This window comes from Ruditapes philippinarum, unplaced genomic scaffold, assembly GCF_026571515.1.
Source record: "Ruditapes philippinarum isolate M1 unplaced genomic scaffold, ASM2657151v2 ctg661_1_1_1_1, whole genome shotgun sequence".
NCBI classification, from domain to species: Eukaryota; Metazoa; Mollusca; class Bivalvia; order Venerida; family Veneridae; genus Ruditapes; species Ruditapes philippinarum.
Window position 1 is genome coordinate 216,771 of NW_026861494.1, and position 24,664 is coordinate 241,434.

At 32.2% G+C, this 24,664-nt stretch overlaps 1 protein-coding gene across 1 annotated transcript in view; it reads left to right on the top strand.

Moving 5' to 3' along the window:
- The window catches only part of LOC132715836 (cullin-2-like), a 34,384-nt gene that overhangs the window by 2,189 nt on the left and 7,531 nt on the right, over positions 1-24,664 (top strand). Inside the window, exons 2-18 of the mRNA XM_060698915.1 lie at positions 1,928-2,071; positions 4,120-4,223; positions 4,765-4,862; positions 5,450-5,555; positions 6,213-6,295; positions 6,829-7,036; positions 8,216-8,378; positions 8,898-9,022; positions 10,128-10,235; positions 10,589-10,651; positions 11,289-11,417; positions 14,102-14,188; positions 15,421-15,567; positions 16,000-16,077; positions 16,806-16,872; positions 19,531-19,724; positions 20,366-20,467. Coding sequence (XP_060554898.1) covers positions 1,954-2,071; positions 4,120-4,223; positions 4,765-4,862; positions 5,450-5,555; positions 6,213-6,295; positions 6,829-7,036; positions 8,216-8,378; positions 8,898-9,022; positions 10,128-10,235; positions 10,589-10,651; positions 11,289-11,417; positions 14,102-14,188; positions 15,421-15,567; positions 16,000-16,077; positions 16,806-16,872; positions 19,531-19,724; positions 20,366-20,467 — 1,980 coding nt within the window. The 5' untranslated portion in view covers positions 1,928-1,953. The remainder of the gene's footprint in view (positions 1-1,927; positions 2,072-4,119; positions 4,224-4,764; positions 4,863-5,449; positions 5,556-6,212; positions 6,296-6,828; positions 7,037-8,215; positions 8,379-8,897; positions 9,023-10,127; positions 10,236-10,588; positions 10,652-11,288; positions 11,418-14,101; positions 14,189-15,420; positions 15,568-15,999; positions 16,078-16,805; positions 16,873-19,530; positions 19,725-20,365; positions 20,468-24,664) is intronic.

Consider the following 24,664-nt stretch of genomic DNA (forward strand, 5'->3'; position numbering starts at 1 on the left):
TTCAATTTTATAAAGATAGATTATACATCGCTTACTCGTATTTATTTTTTTGTGCAAAATTGCGGAGCATCTTTATTAAAGTGAACACACTAGGACAAATGCGGAGATTTGATTAAAATTGTTGTTTAAAGACACAAAATAACAAATGCATTTTCGACTTCCATATAATTTTGAAAAGTGCCGTACGGCTAGCCAATACAGTGTGTACAGGCTAGTCGTACGTGACTCACGTACGGCTAGAACTTTTGGCTAGCCGTACGGGCCCGTACGGCTAGCCACTTCCTTTGTAGAATGGAATAGAATAACTTTTATTTCCAATCAAGGATGTAAATCACAATAATAATAAATTTATGAGATCAAAGATCAAATAAAGACATTAAAGAAACTTGATTTGTATTATAGTAACAACAATATTATTAAAATATTAAAAGAATGAAAAGTATTATAAACATTATTTTATCCTCGAGTGACCAGTTTCGACGCCCATAAGGATTGTTTTGTATGCGTCTATTAAAACCATGTGATTGTATTGTATAAAATGTTTTAACTTATTAAAAAATCTCTAACCTTTATGAAATGAGTAAATTTAAGCTGTTTTCCAGCTATTCATTTTCAAGAACAATCCTACTTTCACTTCATCCGGGAGCGGCCATTTTGATTGAGAGTGCCCTAAAACGACGCTATTGATTGGCTAATTTAATTACACTACAGGAGACTGTACACCATAATACTTTTACTTACGCTATTCATCAATATCAAGAGCATAGACCTGCAAAGTATCAACAAGTGAAAAATAGTTTATCTATTCTTTATTTCTTTCAATAATAAAGCATAATTATATATGGTAAATGCTATTGTTGTATTTTTACTGTGGTTTGGGTGGTTGCCCTAGTCTGTTTGACCTCCTCTGCTGAATAATAAAGGTTGGAAAATAGCACATTAACTTCCTTTGTTGAACCTGCAAAAGCAAAATAACACATTTAGCAGAGCAACTTACTATATCATGGCAATTCATTCCATCCAAATAAGATAAATATATCCAATTAATTTTCAATTAACATTCATTCATCGATTATTAACCGTTAAAAAAATATACAACACGTACAGGTTGCTTTAGGGTGAAAAAATGCGCCAAAACAACACTATTGGGTAATTTTACTGCCATGTGACCTGAGAATGAGGAAATGAGGTCAGCAGACAGGGAGGTATTTTCCAGCCGATGTTTTCAAGGAAAGCATGACATAATAAAGTGAGGGTCAAAATTGCATTAGTGAAATCATACAAAAATCTCTTAAATAAGGTATAACATGCTAAATCTTACCTTTGGGTGTCTTACTTACTACATATTGTTACCTGACAAACTAGAGGAATCCCCTTTTGCTATAGCGTAGTACAGTAATGACGTAAGCGGCCGCTTATATCAATTATGAGGCAAAATATAAATGGCGTCGAAATAGGGCAGCGTAAAAACGGGTCACTCGACGATACAATATATAATTATGTAAATGAATAAAGCCAATTTTACCGATATAGATACGTAAATAGTAAATAAGAGTATTATGTTTGATTTTTACAAATTGTGTCCGTCAAAATGCAGGGCAAATACATTTTATGAAGGAAGAGTAAATTTGGAGGGAAACTCGCCCAGTAGGGTGAGTGACCCTATATAAATTCATCGAGGCCTGAAAGCCACAGGTTGTTTTGAAAACTGAAAAAAAAATCACTGTGAACTTACAGATTTCATGCATGGCCCATGTTTTGAATTGTTCAGTACTGTCAGATAATACCGGAGTATGTTACTGTCTATCTAATAGCTTTTGTTATATATTTAATTTTTCAACGGAATTGGTATATCTATAATTATTTAAACATGACCCTCAAACTTATTGGTATTATTTATTTTGCAACATATTATTTTCTGTTTCAGATGCAATAAGATTTTGTTATTAGAACATGTCGCTTCGTCCTCGTAGGGTTGATTTTGACCAAACCTGGTCAACACTTCTGGAGACTGTAAATGGTGTAATAACATGTGGAAGTGTTGCTAGAGCAACCTGGAATGATCGTTTCTCATATCCTTTTTGTCAGGGATTATGCTGGTGCATTAAAATATAACAGTTATAAAACTTCATTCAGTAAAGATATAAAGTTATTGTTTAACATTTCCAAGATATAGCTCTACATATAAAAGTTTCAGTGTCTGAGCACATTCTGAAACTATAGAAATTTACTCATTTGTGCGATCTCTTATATTATTGAATAGGATCAATCTTTTCCATGTCATCAATAAATAGCTAAATGTAAACATGTACTTGATTCTGAATTCTACTACAATTTAAAAGAAACAACTGTTCTTTGCTGGTTTTATATAGATGCATTTGTCTTTTTTAAAAAGACTGCAAAAGTTGAACTGAATTTTTCAAATTTAATTTATTGTTTTAAGTTCCATCAAGTGGATGAGCCGTTGATTCTGAAGACTGCTATTAAATGGAAATTTAGTATCGAGATGTACATGTAGTTGTCTTTTTAGCTCGACTTTTCTATGAAAAGGGGAGCTATCCTACTCGCCCCGGCGTCGGCGTTAGCGTTGGCGTCACACCTTGGTTAAGTTTTTCGTACCACCCCACTTTATTTCAGAAGTATTACAAGTATGGCTTTGAAACTTACCATACTTGTTCACCATCATAACCTCCATCTACAGACAAGAGTACATAACTCTGTCAAGGTTTTTGACAGAATTATGGCCCTTTTTTGACTTAGAAAGTGTATTGAGCTTGGTTAAGTTTTTTGTACCACCTCACTTTATTTCAAAACCATTGGAGGTATTGCTTTGAAACTGACCATACTTGTTTACCATCACGACCTTCATCAACAGACAAGAGGACATAACTCTGTCAAGGTTTTTGACAGAATTATGCCCCTTTTTGACTTAGAAAATACATTGAATATGGGTAAAATCCACTTATTGCCTTAACCCTTTGAGATATTGCTTTGAAACTTTTAATGCTATTTCACATCATTACCCCCATCTGTACGCAAGAGAAGGTAACTCTGTCAAGGATTTGTTTTAAAAATTAAGGCCTTTTATCGACTTAGAATCTTGGTTAAGTTTTTAGTACCAGTCCACTTTTTGACTGAACTGTTTGAGATATTAATTTGAAAGTTGGAATACTTGTTTACAATCATGATTCCCAAACATGTCCAGGAGAAGGTAATTCTGTCAAAGATTTTATTTGAATTATGGCCCTTAACTGTCAATGTTTTGTATTATAGGCAAGCACTAAAAAACTTAAAAAATCTAAAAAAATTCATTCCTATCCACTTGTTCACTTTACCATAAATTATGTCATAATAAAATAATTCTTCACTAAATATCTTAATGCTCATGGCCATTGTTCACTTTAAAAATACAGAGATTCTTGTATTGCCTTTTACTGCAAAAACTTTTTTTATTGGCAAGCAATAAAAAAGTCGAGCGCGCTGTCTTACGGACAGCTCTTGTTTAGCTCACCTGAGCATAATATGCTCTGACAAGGTGAGCTATTCTCATCACTCAGTGTCCGTTCCTCCGGCATCTGTCAGTTCAGCTGTCCACACTTCTCTTTGAACAGCATCTTATCCTAAACCACCAGATCTATAATATCCAAACTTTCTAGGAATGATCCTTATGTGATCTTCTTTTAAAGTTGATAAAAATTTCATTTCTTGAAAAACTGGTAACCAAAAGAAAAATCTTCAAAAATCATCTTTGAAATTATATTTTTATTGGACCTTTACCAAGTTAGTTCAAATGATAGCTCTGGGTCAAAATTGGCCCTGCCTCTTAGGCCTGGGGTAATGGGTTTACCTTATACATGTATGTATAAAGACAAATAATTAGAAAAAAAATCATCTCTTAAATGATTAAGGCGAGAAATTAGTACAATATAGATATTTAGTATGAATCTTATGAAAATCTTTTCCATGTAGTCCATTTTCTCTGGTGAGCAATTAAAGGCCATCATGGCCCTCTTGTTTTTTAAATTTATTTAATTAGTGATTCTTATAAAAGTATTGTGTAGAAAGGAGAGTTTTTACTGAAAATTATGAGCATGTTTTTATTGACCTTGACATATTGAACGGATGTTTATGCTCTTTGTGTTGCGTGTCCAGAGCCACTTGGGGACAGACTGTACCATGAGACAAAAACTTTTCTGGAGAACCATGTCAGACTTTTATATCAGGTATTAAATTTATATCTACATCTAACTTCACTACAATGTTTCCTGTGAATAATAGCAATTAGAATTTAAATAATATTTTCAGAACCTTTTTATCTGCCGAAATTATATAACCTTTTAAGCTGAATTGCTAATATGGAATTGTTTGTTCTGCCTCTTTACTTGGAAGTGTCCATTATCAGTTTTGGGGATATCAGAATGATAATTAAAGCTAGCCTGGTTAGCATGAATGTGCATGCTGGCCTGGCTGTATACTGGTGGCAATGGTTTATGATTTTCAGTCCCAGCCGGTTAATTGTAAATATAATTGTTGATAACTTGTTTTTTTTTCCTAGAAATTGTATTACACTGGTTATGAAAAGACTACAATGTATCTTTTTTAATTATTACAAATAATGAAACATAAAACAGACATGTGGCTTGGATATAATGTTTTATATTCTGTATGCTGCAAAATGTATGCTGAATGTGCATATCTTTTATTTGTATAACATGCAAATATTTTTCTTTTCATGAATACAATTGGCATATTAATTGTTTACAGAAAGTTATAGACAGTAATGAGGAGAATTTGCTCACAATTTATCAGAGAAATTGGGAACAGTACAGTAAAGGTTCCAGTTTTCTTAATCAACTTTATGGGTATGTACCATTACCTTGTTTCTTGAAACATTCTGTTGCATGTTTGCTAATTTTGATTTCTTTGGTAAAATTCATACCATGCAAGATTAGATTAATTAACTAATCATGCTTTGTTTTAGTAGTAAAAGAAATTTCAGTATTTAATATGATAAAAAAATTATAATGACCAACTTTGTATAGTGTCCAGACTGCTTGGATGAGCATGTTGGCTTTGTTCTATACTGGTGGGGTAGTTAGAATTTCTCATAGCAAATATAGTTTAAAATTTATCCTTACAGAGGAGCATTTAATATAGTGAAATTAAGTGTAAAATAATGTTAGTGCCAGAGCAGTGTTAACACGTAAGTTTTAAGATAGGCAATTTGATCTTTTGGGTTTTCATCTGTAGACTGAAAGAGATTTTAATAAAGCATTAAGGCATTGAATCTGATCAGAAACCTTTAAAATACATATATAAAGACATCTTCTCCACATAGCTTGACATTATACATTTACCTTAATTGTAAAGATCAAGAGTTAAAAAGACGGCTTGAATGCACTTTCTGTGAGTTAATGACTATTGTATGATATTGTTTGTATTGTTCCAGGTATTTAAATACAACATTCATCAAGAAGCAGAAATACAGTGATGCTGACCTGAACTATGGTGGATTTACTGTAGAATTAACAGATCAGATGCTGGAAATAGGGGAGGTAATCTGTATTATTATTATTTCCCTTAAACAAAATATGATTTGTCTCCCTTAAACAAAAAAAAAATGGTAATGACACCATTTTAAATAATATTTGTAATTGTACATAAAATTGCTAAAATTATTATTATTACATATCATAGTTATGATAAAGGATTTTTTAATAAAAAAATATTTTCTTCTATAAGTGTTTAAGAAATAAAAATTTTGGGCCTACAGGTCTGTGGTTGTACTTTGGTACAAATGTAACAGCATTTGACTGATAAATATGGCATAAAAGGGTACTTAAGGTTTTTCTCAAAAAAAAAGTTTGGATATTAATATTTTGATTGATTAAAGTATATTATTAATTTTAAGGATAATTCAAGATTATTATGTACCATAATGATTTAATGTAAATCTAATAAAAAAAGACAAATTAATTTTATATGTTATATATGAGATTATATTTGTTTTATAGGCATCCTTATTTTATTTACGTCAGATATTTTTTACCTTTGTTTAATTGCAATTGGTTAGATATTATTCCTTCACACAGTTATGTATGTTATGTTAAGTTTCAATGGTATATCAATGGTTTTAAAATTCTAATTTTCTTTGTGACTGTATTAAGAGACTCCTGTCATTTGTGACCTTTTTCTAAATGTTTTTGTTACAGCTTGCACTTGACACATGGAAAAAGTTTATGATAGAACCATTAAAGAGCCATCTGCTTGTTCTTATACTTCAAGAAATTAACAAGTAAGCTTTTATTTGTAGTTCATTCTTCTTTGTTCTTACTTTATTTGGCATCTTTTTGTTTATTTTACAAAATTTTAAAGTAAATTTTTGTAAATGCATGATACACTTTAACCTGTCTTCAAAATCACATCATATTTAAGTTCATCCTGTAAATAATGGCCACACTTTGGCAACCCTTCATTAACTAAATAGAATAAAGTAACAGCTAAATAAAGACCACTTGTCTATAAAGGCTGTATTTAGTGTCTTTCTTTGGCCTTGGGCGACTTTTGACCACAAGTTTGACTTAAATGTAATGTGATACAATAAAATTAGACTTTTAATACCATTATAAAAGTGTGAAGACAGATTATTGACAAAAATAGGAGAATAAGTTATTATGCCAGACAACTAAGTGGATTGTCAGTGAAACAAAGAGATCTTTTAAGTATTTAAGTTAGTTGAAATATTTTGAAAGAATAAAAAAATCAAAACAAAACAACATTATTGAAGACTTTTACTCTGCATCATTTAATTCTTATTTCTTTGTGCAGTGACCGACACAATAACTGTGTTAATCAGACAGTTCTGCATGGAGTAATAACATCTTTTGTTGATGTGGAAGAATACAAAAAGAAGTCCCCTCTACAGTTGTATGAGGATGTATTTGAAAGCCAGTTCCTGAAAGAGACAGGGGACTATTATAGGAGTGAAGCAGCTAAACTAAAAGATGAATGCTCATGTTCAGATTACATGGAAAAGGTAAAATATAGAAAAATAAATTAATCATTTAGTTTCTTTTCTTAAGGACCTCCATGGCTGTGTGTTTAAGGTTGCTCCTTTCAAATCACTGGTCCCATAACCACTGTGGGTTAGTTTATACAAATTTACTTTAGTTTGATTGTGTTGGAAACTATAATTTTATTGAAACAATTTCGAATCTGTTCCTAGAACTAACCAGTACTAAGCAATGAGCAAGGACACTATGGCTTGCCCTTGACGGGGTTTGTACTCAGCCAGCAACCCTTAAATTACTAATCTGACGTCATAACCACCCAACCACACCGCACTCCACTGTAGGTTCTAACCTTCTATTCATGTGAAGATGCTATCAGGCTAGCTTATGAAATGTTTGATGACTTTACTCGGGTACTGCTAATGCCTGAAATAATTCACAAATGGGTGTTTGAGGTCTTCTGCCCAATTAAGCTTGTGACTTTAACCAATATAAAAAAGTTTTTTTGTTTAATATAATGTATGTATATTTTTAACAATATTTGTTGTCAGAAGGTTTGATTGATGTAGCTTATGTTTCAAGTTACTGTAAAAATTGTGATATTGAAACTTGGAATTTGCTTTCATTCGATTTCATGGATAAAATATAGAAAATACTGAAAGAGTTTCTAGATTTCTTAGTATTAATCCATTATTTGCTTTTAGTGATAACAATTGACTTTGCCCCTAGAATAGAGCAAGGCTATCCTGTATACCGAGTTCTATTTTCTCAGTTGTAGTATTTTGATACTGAACTTAATCTTTTAATTGTCAGTTCTAAGTCCATTATACAAATTCAGCCAAGTTAGGGTTAAACACTCAATATATGAGAACATTGTCACAGAAAATTTTTTCTCTTCCATGACAATTGTTCTTGGACATCAAGGTCATTTGTCTCTTGCTGTTGATTCAGAAATCATGTTGGATAAGTAGTAAATCACTTGTGTAGAAAAAATGGTTATTACTCAATCTGGTTAATTATCAAGGAAAACCTATTATTTGGATAGACTGCCCAGAAATGACCAAAAATATGTTAAAATTGGTGTAAAAACAAGAAAAGCAGACAGAAACAAAAGATTTTAGGAGAAATATTGTAAAACTTTGTTATGGTGTGAGTATATTGTGAGAAAATGCTCACTTGTTGTACATATTTTCTTGTTTCCACAGGTTATAAAGAAACTTCAAGAGGAAGATTTTCGAAGCCGAAAGTTTTTACATCCAAGCTCATATGGTAAAGTTACCCATGAATGTCAACAAAGAATGGTGGCAGATCATCTCCTGTTTTTACATGGTGAATGTAGGGAAATGGTACAAATAGAAAAACTGCAAGGTATGGCTAAAAGGTTTTTGTGTGCTTGGTGAACTTGAAAATGTTCTGTAAAAGTTATTTGCTTAACTGTTTGGAATGATTTAGTATTTTCAAAGAAAAGAAATAATTTTAGATATAAATTATGCTGAAAAGCAAGTGCAAGGTGTCTTGAGATTGGTGACTTGTAATCATTTCATGCACTACTTTTGTATTCTTTCATGTTAGGAAGCTACACATGTAGCTAACCTAAGGTTTGTGGTTCTTCTTGTGTTTAAAATAATGTGGCACTAAGGCATGTAAAGTCCTCCTCCAACAGTCATGCTGGAAAGTTGACAATTAATATTTAATTAATTTAAGTAATATTCTAATTAATTTAAAATATTTTTTTTTAATTTTCCAAACACATACAGTGACAAATTCCTTATACATGTATGCATACTTTTTGTAGTAATTATATATAATAAAGTTCACTATACATGTCATATGATTTCTTTTTACTATTTCATAATTTTAAAGTATTTTGCTTGTTAATTTTTGTAGATTTAGAAAACATGTATACATTGTTAAAACCTATACACGGAGGCTTGGCATTACTGGTACAAGAGGTAGAGGATCATATAAAAACAATGGGCATGGAGGCAGTCAGAAATCTCAAGGGAGATAATGTAAGCTTTATTATATTTACTGTTTTATCTTATGTCAAAGTAAAAGTTAATGTATATTTAGATTACAACTATTTCAAACTGACAATAAATGAATCTTTTTAAAGGCACCTTATTACAAAGAAATCCATACTATTTTTAAAAATTCTTTGGAAAGGTGAAACATCTGTTTAGTAATGAGTAAAAGTTTAACAATGGATTTACAGCATAATAAATATTAAACAACTAAAGATAGTAGCACTGAATGTGAAATCATTTGCTGTAAAGGTAGCAAAATGTAAACAAAGTAGTATTTTGATTTCTGTACAAAACACTTGATCACTGTAATTAAACTGATAGCCAACAGAAGCAGCAAAAGATAGTTCATTTAAATGGCAAATGAGTATTTTTTTTTGAAACTGTAACAAGACTTTAAAAATAGAATTTTTTTGGGAAATAAGTTAATACCATGTCCTACACATAATTGGCCTTTAAGATATATGTACAGATAACATAACTTTAAAAAACTGAAGGTATTAGGAGTAGGACAGAAAATATCCGACCCCATTCCTGACTACCATCATATCAGAGAATGTGGGATCTCTTGAATAATTAAGCAAAATACATGTATATCAAATGAGTAGTGATTGAGAAAAATATATTTTTTCTTTTCTTGGACAAGTAAATAAAGTTATCTGAAAACAGTCTTGGAAAAAATGCATTTACCTTAGAGATGATAAAAACTTGATATTGTCACTTTGTTTTTAATACTGTCAGTATTTTTCATAATAACACAGCAGTTTTGTCTGGTTTAGTTTCTGACACACATTTAATTCTTTCTAACAAGAAAGACAAAACCATTGTTGTCTGTGAATCGGATACCAGTTTTAAACCATTGCAAAGCAGAATAATAAACTCAAAAGTAAGAAAGCATTAGCCACCAGTAGAGACAGCTTAACAATGAAAACAAGGGTCTCCATGCAGTTTGACCCAATGACAAGCTCTATACTGTTTGCTGACCAAGTTCCAAATTATTCATTGTGACACACATTTAATTGTTTCTTTCAAAATGAATTTTGCCAAGTGGATAGGTAGATTCAGGGTTAAGATTGTACACATGTATTTGCAGGTACCTACACAGTTTGTTGAGAGTATGTTAACAGTACATCAGAAGTATACAGAACTTATCAAAAAAGTGTTCAGAAATGACCAACAGTTTGTGGGCGCTCTTGATAAGGTCAGTACTACTGTAAATAATGTATAAATAAATAATTTGATTATAAAGTCACTATTTGAGTGACTGTAGTTATAAGATATCAAGCTTATTACTCTTCAGGGATGTAATAAACAAAGTAATCAGTCAACACTGACATTAGTGCTCCTACTTCAAAAGTGATTTTTTCCCGAACTTTGTTGTATCATAAAAGATGTATACCATTATATGTATTACCATTTGATAAATTCAGAGACAATTTCATTTAAAAGTGTAAAAAAAGCAGATGTTTATAAGTTTAATGGTGTTCCTTTTAATCATGCTACCTCTGATATCTTGACATTTATATTTTTCATATTTTGTATATATTATTTCAGGCATGTGCAACAGCTATTAATTATAAATCCAATCCCAAAATGCCCTGCAGATCACCTGAACTGGTATGTGTAACCCATTTTGCCAAGTTTTATTGAATTTTATTGCCGACAGTTTTTGTAGTTTTGATAAATTGTTTTACTCTTATGCTACAAGTAATTCCTTAATTTTATCTACTGAATTTATTGAGTTGTCCTGCTTTTAATTTCAGACAGTCTTTTCAAAAGTTAAGGGATTTCAATATCAAAGTAAAAGAATTTAGATAGGTAGAGAGTCTGGTCAGACTGCAAGCTGCTTTGGCTCTATTCTGGTGGTAAAGGTTAATCTGTTTTGGTTCCAGCATATTAAAGGAAACTCAAATGTTGTTTGAGTTGAAACTCTGTATAGAGCCAGGTTACCTATGATATCCATGAATTGTGACTGGACTCTATTGGGCTAGGTCGACTGGTACATCCACCTTGTGTGACTGGACTTTATAGAGCTAGGTCACATTCACTAGGACTCATTCACACAGTGAGACCGGATGGTAAACTTTGAATGGACTGTTTTAATTTCAAAACAAGGTAAATCCATCACACAAGTTGTGCATGTTTAAGGTTATACATGGCATTGCATAACCATTTCTTTAAATATTTGTTTTAAGCAAAATGATTGACACAGCCTCTCTCTTGTGTTAATTTTGTTGACTAATGTTTCTTTCAGCTTGCAAAATACTGTGATAATTTATTGAAGAAAAGCTCAAAAGGTTCATCAGAGACAGAGTTAGATGACAAGCTAGGGAGCTGTATAACTGTGTTCAAATATCTCGATGATAAAGACGTCTATCAGAGGGTTAGTAACTTAAGTTGTTTAATCACCTTGCAGCCATGTAAAAAAAACACGGTTTGGTTTATGGGTAATTTTTTTAGCTCGACTTTTTTTTTTTTGAAAAAAAAAGTAGAGGTATTGTTATAGTCAGGTCGGCGTTGCCGTTGCCGTTGCCGTTGCCGTTGCCTTTGCCGTCCGAAAACTTGTACCTGGATCATAACTTTTTTATTTCTTGGTGTATTGTCTTCATACTTGGCCACAACAACCCTTGGGACAAGACCTTTCAGTAGACCACACTAACCTTGACCTTCATCCATAAATGACCTTGACCTTCAAGGTTAAAAGTCCAATTTTTGCTTGTTCATGCTGTTATTGGCTGTAACTTTGTTATTTTTGAATGGATTGTCTTCAAACTTGAACATAATAATTTTCAAGGATATCCCTTAAAAATAACCAGTCAGACCTTGACATTCACTCATCAATGACCTTGACTTTGAAGGTCAAATTATTGAAATTTTCATTTTTTTGGCTATTATTGGCTGTAACTTTGTTATTTTTGAATGGATTGTCTTCAAACTTGAACATAATAATCTTCAAAGATAACTGTTAAAAATATACAGAAAGACCTTGACCTTCACTCATTAATGACATTGTCTTTAAAGGTCAAATTATTGAAATTTTCATTGTTTTGGCGGTAACTGACTGTAACTTTGCTATTTTTAACTTCATATTATAACAGAACATTCTTAAGGACCAGACCTTGTTGTTTATCAAACCCAAATTTGCTTGGGCTCTTAAATGACCTTGACCTTGAAGGTTATATTACTGAATTTTCTCAGATTGTGCATTTATTGGTGTGTGTGTATGTATAGTATATGTATTTTATATATATATATATAAATGTGTGTGTGTGTGTGTGTATATATATATATATATATACATATATATATATATATATATATATATATATATATATATATATATATATATTATATCAAATATATATACATATATATATACACATATATATACATATATATATATATATATATATACATATATATATATATATATATATAAATTGCGTCATTTTTTCTATTTTTAGAAATTGCATCATTTTTTTCTATTTTTAGAAATTGCGTCATTTTTTTCTATTTTTAGAAATTGCGTATATATATATATATATATATATATATATATATATATATATATATATATATATACATATATATATATATATATGCATGTATATATATATATATACACAGATAGAAATTGCATCATTTTTTCTATTTTTAGAAATTGCGTCATTTTTTCTATTTTTAGAAATTGCATCATTTTTTTCTATTTTTAGAAATTGCGTCATTTTTTTTCTATTTTTAGAAATTGCGTCATTGTTGCTATTTTTAGAAATTGCGTCATTTTCTCTATTTTTAGAATTTGCGTCATTTTTTTTTCTATTTTTAGAAATTGCGTTATTGTGTTGCTATTTTTAGAATTTGTTGCTATTTTTAGAAATTGCGTCATTTTTTTTATTTTTAGAAATTGCGTCATTTTTTTTTCTATTTTTAGAAATTGCGTCATTTTTTCTATTTTTAGAAATTGCGTCATTGTTGCTATTTTTAGAAATTGCGTCATTTTTTCTATTTTTAGAATTTGTTGCTATTTTTAGAAATTGCGTCATTTTTTCTATTTTAAGAAATTGCGTCATTGTTGCTATTTTTAGAAATTGCGTCATTTTTTCTATTTTTAGAAATTGCGTCATTTTTTCTATTTTTAGAAATTGCGTCATTGTTGCTATTTTTAGAATTTGTTGCTATTTTTAGAAATTGCGTCATTTTTTTCTATTTTTAGAAATTGAGTCATTGTTGCTATTTTTAGAATTTGCGTCATTTTTTCTATTTTTAGAAATTGCGTCATTGTTGCTATTTTTAGAAATTGCGTCTTTTTTCTATTTTTAGAAATTGCGTCAATTTTTCTATTTTTAGAAATTGCATCATTGTTGCTATTTTTAGAAATTGTGTCACTTTTTTATTTTTAGAAATTATGTCATTTTTTTGTATTTTTAGAAATTGCGTCATTTTTTCTATTTTTAGAAATTGCGTCTTTTGCTATTTTAAGAAATTGCGTACTGTTGCTATTTTTAGAAATATGCTTAATGTTTCTATTCATATATATACAAAATATATAAAGAAAACTAATGTGACAAGACAGACCAACTAAATTTATAAAAAGGAAACGTTAATATATGTTCAAACCTTTCTATGTTTGCGTTTAGAAAAAGTAAAAAGTCGAGCGTTGCCCCCGCCCGGCGGTGGCTCTTGTTAATATAAATCCAGTTCTTGCAAGTTTGATATAGTGATGATTCATCTAGAATTACTAATTGTGTTTATAGAAGTCTCTTGTGTTTCTGCTTTAAATTTATGCATGTAAAAGAACAGTGGATACTTCTAGTCATAAGAATCATTGTACTGTTTGCATTGTTTTCATTAAACAAAAAAATGAAGAAAAAAAACACTATTTTTAGGAGTTTACCCAAATGAGTGTCAGTTCACAGTATCAGTTGAACATAGATCTAGCAAAATAAAAAAAAATACATGGAAAAAAAAAGCATAATTCATTAGTTTCATTAAAAAAGGATCAACATATTGGAATATGTATAAACATCCTGGTAATATTATTTCATTATTGAATGATTTATATTTCAGCATTATTCTAGAATGTTGGCAAAGAGACTAATACATGGTCAAACTGCTTCTATGGATGCTGAAGAGATGATGATAAATAAACTGAAGGTTTGTAAAACTTACATCAGTTAGGTTTCTTTTATATATATTTTCACTGATTTTGGAGAGTTTGAGGGATCAGTGTTCGAGAGATTTGAGGTTAAACAAAATATATTATATGATTTTGTCAGTATCAAGTTTGGGTGAAGGGAGGTATTCAAATATTGGTATCATGAAAGCCTGTAGTTAGAATATTGATATCATGAAAGCCTGTGGTTAGAATATTGATATCATGAAACCTGTGGTATTGTGAAAGTGTGTGATTAAAATATTGATATCATGAAAGCATGTGGGTAGAATATTGATATCATGAAAGCCTGTGGTTAGAATATTGATATCATGAAAGCCTGTGGTTAGAATATTGATATCATGAAAACCTGTGGTTAGAATATTGATATCATGAAACCTTTGGTATTGTGAAAGTGTGTGATTAGAATATTGATATCATGAAAGCCTGTGGGTAGAATATTGATATCATGAAAGCCTGTGGTTAGAATATTGATATCATGAAAGCCTGTGGTTAGAATATTGATATCATGAAAACCTGTGGTTAGAATATTGATATCATGAAAGCCTGTGGGTAGAATATTGATATCATGAAAGCCTGTGGTTAGAATATTGATATCATGAAAGCCTGTGGTTAGAATATTGATATCATGAAAGTCTGTGGTTAGAATATTGATATTGTGAACGCATTTGATAAAAATATTGGTATCATGAAAGCCTGTGGTTAGAATATTGATATCATGAAAGCCTGTGGGTAGAATATTGATATCATGAAAGCCTGTGGTTAGAATATTGATATCATGAAAGCCTGTGGTTAGAATATTGATATCATGAAAACCTGTGGTTAGAATATTGATATCATGAAAGCCTGTGGGTAGAATATTGATATCATGAAAGCCTGTGGTTAGAATATTGATATCATGAAAGCCTGTGGTTAGAATATTGATATCATGAAAGTCTGTGGTTAGAATATTGATATTGTGAACGCATTTGATAAAAATATTGGTATCATGAAAGCCTGTGGTTATATTAACCAAATCATATTACACATATGCAGCAAGCCTGTGGTAATATCAACCATATTGTATTGTATATATTTGCAGCAAGCCTGTTGTTATATCAACCATATTGTATTGTATATTTGCAGCAAGCCTGTTGTTATATTAACCATATTGTATTGTATATATAGCTCAAGCCCATGGTAATATCTACCATATTGCATTGTGTATTTGCAGCAAGCCTGCGGTTATGAGTTCACAAACAAGCTACATCGTATGTTTACTGACATGACAGTAAGTAGTGGATTACAGGATGATTTCAACTCAAGCCTGAAGGATGGTCCCACTGATCTTGGTCTTAACTTCTCTATTCTAGTGTTACAGGTTATGTATAGAACATATTTGTTTTCTTTATCAGTGATAATGATTTATATTTTAGTGTAAAAAATAATGCATGGAATATACTTATTCTTATTTTTTTCTGATTAAAGTTTATGTTTCACCAAGAAATTAACATTTCTTTTGATATTTTAAAAACACACACATAGTGCAATTTCTTTCAAACCTTTGTGAAAATAAAGCTTGGTTGAAATGAGGGAGTACAAATCGAGAATCTAAAGATATTTTTAAATGTATTTAGACCTAGTGTAAATATTAAATTTATCACTTTTAAGTATGATATACTTGTATTAAATGACTTACATTTCTTGACTTTACCCTTTTAATAACTGATTATACAATAAGGTAATCTACAAAATTTCCATATCATTAATCACATAATTATTGTGTGCATAATTTATTTGACAATACATTTAGGCTGGAGCCTGGCCTCTAGGACAGAGTAATCTTCCAACATTTGCAATACCTCAGGAACTGGAGAAAAGTGTTAGCGAAGTAGGTATATTGTAATTATATTGATAAGTCTTGTCATGTAATAAAAAGTGCATCAAAGTAAGACCGTATGTTTGAAAATTGTCTCTACAGTATGCATACAAACTGGGTATTATGTTTTGATAACAAGGGTAAGCTGAAATATATCAAATATTGTTTATTCTGACAATTTTGATAGTATGATATATTCTTTTTTGTGATAAAATAACATTGTAAAGTGTTGAAATTGATGCCATCAACCCTTAGTAATGGAAAATAAAAAAAAGGAAAGTAAAAAAGATATACACCTTTTTATTGACAAGTTTTTCTGATGGAAAAATCTTGTTATTCAAAGCAAGGGCAGCTGCTTACAGTTACAAATGTCAAGAGATTTTTCTAAAATTTCACAGAACTATAGTCCCTAAGTGCCTTGGCGCAAATTATCAGGGTTATTGTTTTTAATTAATTCGGGTAGAATGACAGATATTTGTTGTTCTTTCTCACATACTGGTTCACATTATGTAATATTGGCAGAAGACCTTGTTTTGTAATTATGTCTTGTCACTTACTTGCATAAGGCCGTTGACTTCAAACCACTTGCCCATTTTGGCTTTGGGTTTAAGATAGCTTATGTATGTTTATATTTTGTTATAGAACCATCCTGAATTGTTTTATAACCATTTATAAACATGACTGAAAAAATTTGATTACTAGTATCTCATTGCAAAATGCATAATCTTTTTTTTTTTCAGTTTGAAAAATTTTACAACAAGAAATACAGTGGTAGAAAACTAACATGGATGCATACTCTATGTACAGGTATAACATATCTCTTAGCCTGCTGTCAGTGATAATGATCTGTCTTTACAACCAGTAGGAAGTCAGGCTAACCTACAATCATTTTCATTCTAACATGCTCCTCATTATTCCCCTATTAAACACATAGAGCAATCAAGTGCATTATTACACGAAATATGCACAACATTAAAAAACCAAATGCTTTATGCTTCATATGACGTCAATAAAACAAATGACATCAGTAAAATTACTTCTACGCCCAATATAGTTCAATGTATTTTTTATCGATTCTCTTTTTGTTAGCATGTTAGAATAGAAATAGATATTAATTTTTCTTGCATTATAGAATAATAATGTACTGTTTATTGTTCAAATGCTTGGTAATTAATCACTGAGGCTTATCAACCTTCAGGATTATATTCCTACACATTTTCACTTGAAACGTGCATTATTCTATAACAATGCACTCAATTCCTAAAATTAACTAGTGTTATAACTGTTGTTTGCTCAATTTCCTTATTCTTGGTGTCTCTCAGTGTAAAGTTACACAGTTTCAAATACTAAGTAGGACATTTTATTATACTTATTATAGCAAGGTAGGATACAGGCTAATTAATCTAATGGTGACAATGTTAATGCATTGACTTTGTGAAAGCAGTATAAAATGTTAGGGATTAAACTTGAAAGTTGAATTTTATTGATTAACCCCCCAAAAAAAATATTCACAGTGTAAGTGGAAATTGACTATGAAATATTGAGATCAGTCATTTAGTTTTTAGCTCACCTGTCACAAAGTGACAGGGTGAGCTTTTGTGATCGCTTTTCGTCCGGCGTCCGTCCGTCCGTCGTCCGTCCGTCGTCCGTCCGTCGTCCGTCCGTCCGTAAACTTTTACTTTAAATGACATCTCCTCATAAACCACTAAGCCAATTTCATCCAAACTTCACAGGAATGTTCCTTTGGTGGTCACCTTTAAAAATTGTTCAAAGAATTTAATTCCATGCAAAACTCTGGTTGCCATGGCAACCGAAAGAAAAAACTTTAAATATCTTCTTTTAAAAAACCATAAGAGCTAGAGCTTAGATATTTGGCATGAAACATCTTCTAGTGAGTGTCTACGAAGTTTGTTCAAATAAAAGCCCTGGGGTCAAAATTGGCCCCGCCCCGGGGGGTCATTGATTTTCCCTATATGCATATAGTAAAAACTTAAAAAATCTTCTTTTAAAGAACCCAAAGAGCTAGAGCTAAGATATTTAGCATGAAACATGTTCTAATGGGTGTCTACCAAGTTTGTTCAAATAAAAGCCCTGGGGTGAAAATTGGCCCCGCCCCGGGGGTCATTGATTTTCCCTATATGCATATAGTAAAAACTTAAAAAATCTTCTTTTAAAGAACTCAAAGAGCTAGAGCTTAGATATTTGGCATGAAACATCTTCTAGTGTGTGTCTACCAAGTTTGTTCAAATAAAAGCCCTGGGGTCAAAATTGGCCCCGCCCCGGGGGGTCATTGATTTTCCCTATATGCATATAGTAAAACTTAAAAATCTTCTTTTAAAGAACCAAAGAGCTAGAGCTAAGATATTTAGCATGAAACATGTTCTAATGGGTGTCTACCAAGTTTGTTTCAAATAAAAGCCCTGGGGTGAAAATTGGCCCCGCCCCGGGGGTCATTGATTTTCCCTATATGCATATAGTAAAAACTTAAAAATCTTCTTTTAAAGAACTCAAAGAGCTAGAGCTTAGATATTTGGCATGAAACATCTTCTTGTGTGTGTCTACCAAGTTTGTTCAAATAAAAGCCCTGGGGTCAAAATTGGCCCCGCCCCGGGGGGTCATTGATTTTCCCTATATGCATATAGTAAAAACTTAAAAAATCTTCTTTTAAAGAACCCAAAGAGCTAGAGCTAAGATATTTAGCATGAAAACATGTTCTAATGGGTGTCTACCAAGTTTGTTCAAATAAATGCCCTGGGGTGAAAATTGGCCCCGCCCGGGGGTCATTGATTTTCCCTATATGCATATAGTAAAAACTTAAAAAATCTTCTTTTAAAGAAACTCAAAGATCTATGGCTAAGATATTGAGCATCAAACATGTTCTAATAGGTTGTCTACCAAGTTTGTTCAAATACAAGCCCAGGGGTCAAAATTGGCCCCGCCCCGGGGGTCATTGATTTTCTTTATATGTGTTTAGCAAAAACTTTAAATCTTCTTTGAAAAAAACTCAAATAGCTAGAGTTTAGATATTAAGCATGAAACATCTTCTAGTAAGTGTCTACAAAGTTTGTTCAAATAAAAGCCCTGGGTCAAAACTGGCCCGGCCCCAGGGTGTCATTGTTTTTAACTATATGTGTATAGTAAAAACTTAAAAAAAATCTTCTTTTAAAAAGCCCAATGAGCTAGAGCTTAAATGGTTAGCATGAAAACATTCTTCTTATGGGTGTCTACCAAGTTTGTGCAAATAAAAGCCGTTGGGTTAAATTGGCTCTGCAACGTTGGGGGGGGGGGGGTTGGGGGGGGCCTATATACAGGTGAGCGACCTCAGGGCCATCATGGCCCTCTTGTTTTTCAAGGGGTTTAAAATTTAATTCCCTGAATTCCATGATAAAAAAAATCTTTCTAAACTTTCATTTTTCAAAGGAAGTTTATCTGTATTTAACTATATATACTTTCATTTTTTTACAGCGGAACTAAAGTTGAACTTTCTGAAGAAGCCATACATAGTAACTATGGGAAGTTTTCAGATGGCAATCTTGTTAATGTTTAACGAATCAGAGTCTGTAAGTTACCAGGAAGTAACCAGGCACACAAAACTCAGTGATAAAGAGATGACAAAACAAGTACAGTCACTGGTAGATGCTAAACTACTGTGTGTTGAGGTAAATGATACAATACATAGCAGATATTTGTTAATTGTAATATCGAAAATATCTCACTAGAAAGAATTTATATTATACATTTCCACTATAGTACACTTAGGATGGAATGTTTTAAAAAGTTCATTTTAAAATGAAATATATGCATTATTCATGAGTAGTAAAAGACATGAAATGAGCCGCGTCACGACAAAACCAACATAATGGGTTTGCGACCAGCATGGATCCAGCAGACCAGCCTGCGCATCCGCGCAGTCTGATCCTCGGGCAATCCTCGCCAAGGCTCGTTCCAAAGGAACCGATCACCCTCGGGTTGGGATTTCCCTATCCTCTATCTAACCCAATGATAGATTCTATTATTCTATCATAGGATTCAGACATATGATATTCATAATAACCATTTCTTTGTAGCTAATTAAGTATGTATTCCCCCCATGTTGTGAAATAATACAAGTGGGAACTTTGGGTCATAACTAGTTAGCTGAAGATTTTAGCTGTATTGTTTTCTCATCCATGAAATATGTGGAGATTCTTAAGTTTGGTCTTTCTCCACTGGTAAGCTGAAAAGTTGCAATGTGATCTTATCATTGACTTCTAAATTAACAAAAACAACAATTTATGTAAGAAAATGGTTGTATTTACAGGGCACAGTGTCAACAGAATCTGTGTTTACATTGAATATGGCTTATGCAAATAAAAGAACAAAATTCAAGATAACAGCTGCTATACAGAAGGAGACCCCACAGGTAAAATATATTTGAGCCGCGCAATGAAAAAACCAACATAATGCGTTTGCGACCGGCATGGATCCTGATCAGACTGCATGGATGCGCAGGCTGGTCTGGATCCATGCTGTTCGCAAACCCATTATGTTGGTTTTGTCATGACGCGGCTCATTTATTTTATTATGCGAAACTAAATTTACAGTCAATTCTATTGAACAAGTTTTAAGATATTCAGAATTGTGGTCAACAGTAATATTGAAAATTTGTGTTGCTTTGGTTTGAAACCTCTGTAGTAAAAGTTTATAGCTGTATGGTTCTAGAAGTGAGTACTGCCTGCTATAGATCTATAATATGCCACAATAAAGATAGAAATTAGTTCTGTAGCTCCTGGTATTGATAAAATTTTCTACAGAGATTTGATAGAATATAACTATATAAGCATGTTAATTATCAGATATTTACAGTTGATTCATTATCAAAGGCGTTTGCTGATTATGCTGTACAAATTATGATTGTGGTGATAACAATCATGCAGTCTGACCTAAGTCTATGTTAGTTGGTTGTTGTGTGTTTTTTGGTTTATTTATGCTTGGCAACTTTGCAGGACCACAACCCTCCCAAGTTAGACACAACCGGTCAATCAGTCATTCTTGTAACTTAGTATGACTTGACCGTGACATTCACACCTTGGGGATGATGTTGGTTGCCTAATTTTTATGCACTTCTCCGTCCGTCCGTCCATCCGTCCGTTCGTCTGTCCATACGTCCCGAAATCTTGTGAACGCAACTCCTCTTAAACCGGATGGCAGATTTTGCTTAAACTTCCAGGGATGAACAACCTTAATGTGTAGATGGCAGCAAAGGAAGGAATTTTTGCTGTGACCAAATTTAACAGAATTATGGCTAGGGTTTCTTAATCGGACAAAAATCATAATCGATCATCGAAAATAATCGAACAACCCTTTTCGATCAATCATCGATTATATAATCGAAATATTTACAATAACAAAGTTAATATGTACAATGTACATATCATGCTTTACTATTTATTAGAATTCCATTAATATTCTATATTTTGTGTAACTACAACTTTATCAACTGAAATAAACTAGTTTACAGATATACTATGCTCATCCTTGAGTAAAATATTTTAATCAAATAAATTCATTAAAATCTATAAAAATATTCTGTCTCAATTTCAATAAAGGAATGAATAAACTATGCATGGGAACAAGTTAAGTTGGTTCTTTCAAAACTGTCAGGTATTTTTTTAATGACACTATACAGTCGAAACTGTCTTAAGCAGCCAGCCAAGGGATGCAGTCATTTTGGCTGCTTAAGACAGGTGGCTGCTGAATGGAGGATCCAGTTTTTATCCAAATAAATTATTCATTTCTTTGTAAAATAAATCTGATTTAAGTATAAATAAACCAGTCTGATTCATCATCATCATCAGTTTTTAACCATTTACAATGCTTTTAATGGTTTAACATGTACACAATCCTTCCAACATATAAAGCTTTACATGAATGTAACACAGATAAACAAATGCACTCACGATTTATTATGTCAATAATTGAAACTATTTATCCCATAAAAATATCTTCTTGCACAATAATTTAAAATGCGTAATATTTTTTTCACAAAAAAAGTATGACAGTTTCTTTTTCTAACTTTTGATCAATAGAATATTGTGTACACGTCATCTAAGTGTCGGCACTTCCTTTGATGTTTCGGATTGAAACAGCAGGGCTACAGGTTTGTAAACATCAAAGATTCCTTTGAAGAGACCGCTAGTTACCTCTTAGAGGTCATCTAGTGTGTAAACTTAATGGGTGTGATTTAACAGTGACCTCATTATATTCATGCAATTTTATTTTCACACATGGAGCAAGTGTTTTTAGCTCACCTGTCACATAGTGACAGCGTGAGCTTTTGTGATCGCTTTTCGTCCGGCGTCCGTCGTCCGTCCGTCGTCCGTAAACTTTTACTTTAAATGACATCTCCTCATAAACCACAAGGCCAATTTCATCCAAACTTCACAGGAATGTTCCTTTGGTGGTCACCTTTAAAAATTGTTCAAAGAATTTAATTCCATGCAGAACTCTGGTTGCCATGGCAACCGAAAGAAAAAACTTTAAATATCTTCTTTAAAAAAAAACCATAAGAGCTAGAGCTTAGATATTTGGCATGAAACATCTTCTAGTGAGTGTCTACCAAGTTTGTTCAAATAAAAGCCCTGGGGTCAAAATTGGCCCCGCCCCGGGGGGTCATTGATTTTCCCTATATGCATATAGTAAAAACTTAAAAAATCTTCTTTTAAAGAACTCAAAGAGCTATGGCTAAGATATTGAGCATCAAACATGTTCTAATAGGTGTATACAAAGTTTGTTCAAAGAAAAGCCCTGGGGTCAAAATTGGCCCCGCCCCAGGGGGTCATTGATTTTCCCTATATGCATATAGTAAAAACTTAAAAAATCTTCTTTTAAAGAACCAAAAGAGTTAGAGCTAAGATATTTAGCATTAAACATGTTCTAATAAGTGTCTACCAAGTTTGTTCAAATAAAAGCCCTTGGGTCAAAATTGACCCCGCCCCGGGGGGTCATTGATTTTCCCTATATATGCATATAGTAAAAACTTAAAAAATCTTCTTTTAAAGAACTCAAAGAGCTATGGTTAAGATATTTAGCATCAAACATGTTCTAATAGGTGTCTACCAAGTTTGTTCAAATAAAAGCCCGGGGGTCAAAATTGGCCCCGCCCCGGGGGTCATTGATTTTCCTTATATGTGTATAGCAAAAACTTAAAAAATCTTTTTTTGAAAAAACCCAAATAGCTAGAGTTAAGATATTAAGCATGAAACATCTTTTAGTGAGTGTCTACAAAGTTTGTTCAAATAAAAGACCTGGGGTCAAAATTGGCCCCGCCCCGGGGTCATTGATTTTCCTTATATGTGTATAGCAAAAACTTAAAATCTTCTTTGAAAAAACCCAAATAGCTAGAGTTTAGATATTAATCATGAGACATATTCTAGTAAGTGTCTACAGAGTTTGTTCAAATAAAAACCCTGGGGTCATAACTGGCCCGGCCCCAGGGGTGTCATTGTTTTTAACTATATGTGTATAGTAAAAACTTAAAAAAAATCTTATTTTAAATAGCCCAATGAGCTAGAGCTTAGATGTTAAGCATGAAACATCTTCTTATGGGTGTCTACCAAGTTTGTGCAAATAAAAGCCCTTTGGTAAAATTGGCCCTGCAACGTTTGGGGGGGGGCCTCTATACAGGTGAGCGACCTCAGGGCCATCATGGCCCTCTTGTTATGATTTTATTACTGAGGAATTTAGACAATCGGCGATGTAATTCATTTTCATTTCTTTGGTAAGTACCATGTACGCACAAAATTTATCTGAATCGGGATAAACTGAAATTTCTCTGCCATTGACAATGCATTTTTCTTCTTTCTTTTTTTCTTAAAATCGGTAAATTGAAAAATAAAAAACTAGCGTACAGTAACTCAAAAGAATGAATTGCAAGTGCGTTGAGACGTTCCAAACGTTTGTAATTACGACACGGATGAGCAATTATGCAAACTTCTTGAAATGTTGTGGTTTGTGTTGATATCTAGCACCTGACAAGTAGCTTTTGTTAATCCGTGACACGTGTCATCTTTGAAAATAAATGACAGAAGATTGCCTGGCCGTTTCACCTGGCTGACCGCAGAAGATTGCCTGGCCGTTTCACCTGGCTGACCGCTTAAGATGACCGACTTTAAGATTCGGGAAGCATTTTAGGTGACCGTTGACCGCGGACAGCAGGTGGCCGTTGAACAGATGTATAAAATAGAGTGATTTTTGTTGGGAGCGTCACAAAATGGTCGTTAAGGTCAGGTGACCGCCGATAAGAGGTGACCGTTAGTACAGTTTCGACTGTATATTGATATTGTAACTACCTTTAGTGTGTAAAATGATTTTATACATAACATATCTTCTTTGTGTGAAGTCAAAACATGTTTATTTTATATTTACAAATAGACTGTGTAGCAATTCTAAATATTTTCTAATGTCAAATTTGAGCATAGTATATCTTTCACTGTAAACTATTAACACCATGGTCACCAGTATGCTTTCATATTCAATTGAATGCAAATTATTTTTTCAACCAAAGCTGGCTTTAATTTAGAGTGTTGTTATAATACAGTGAGTCACTTAGGTAACAGCA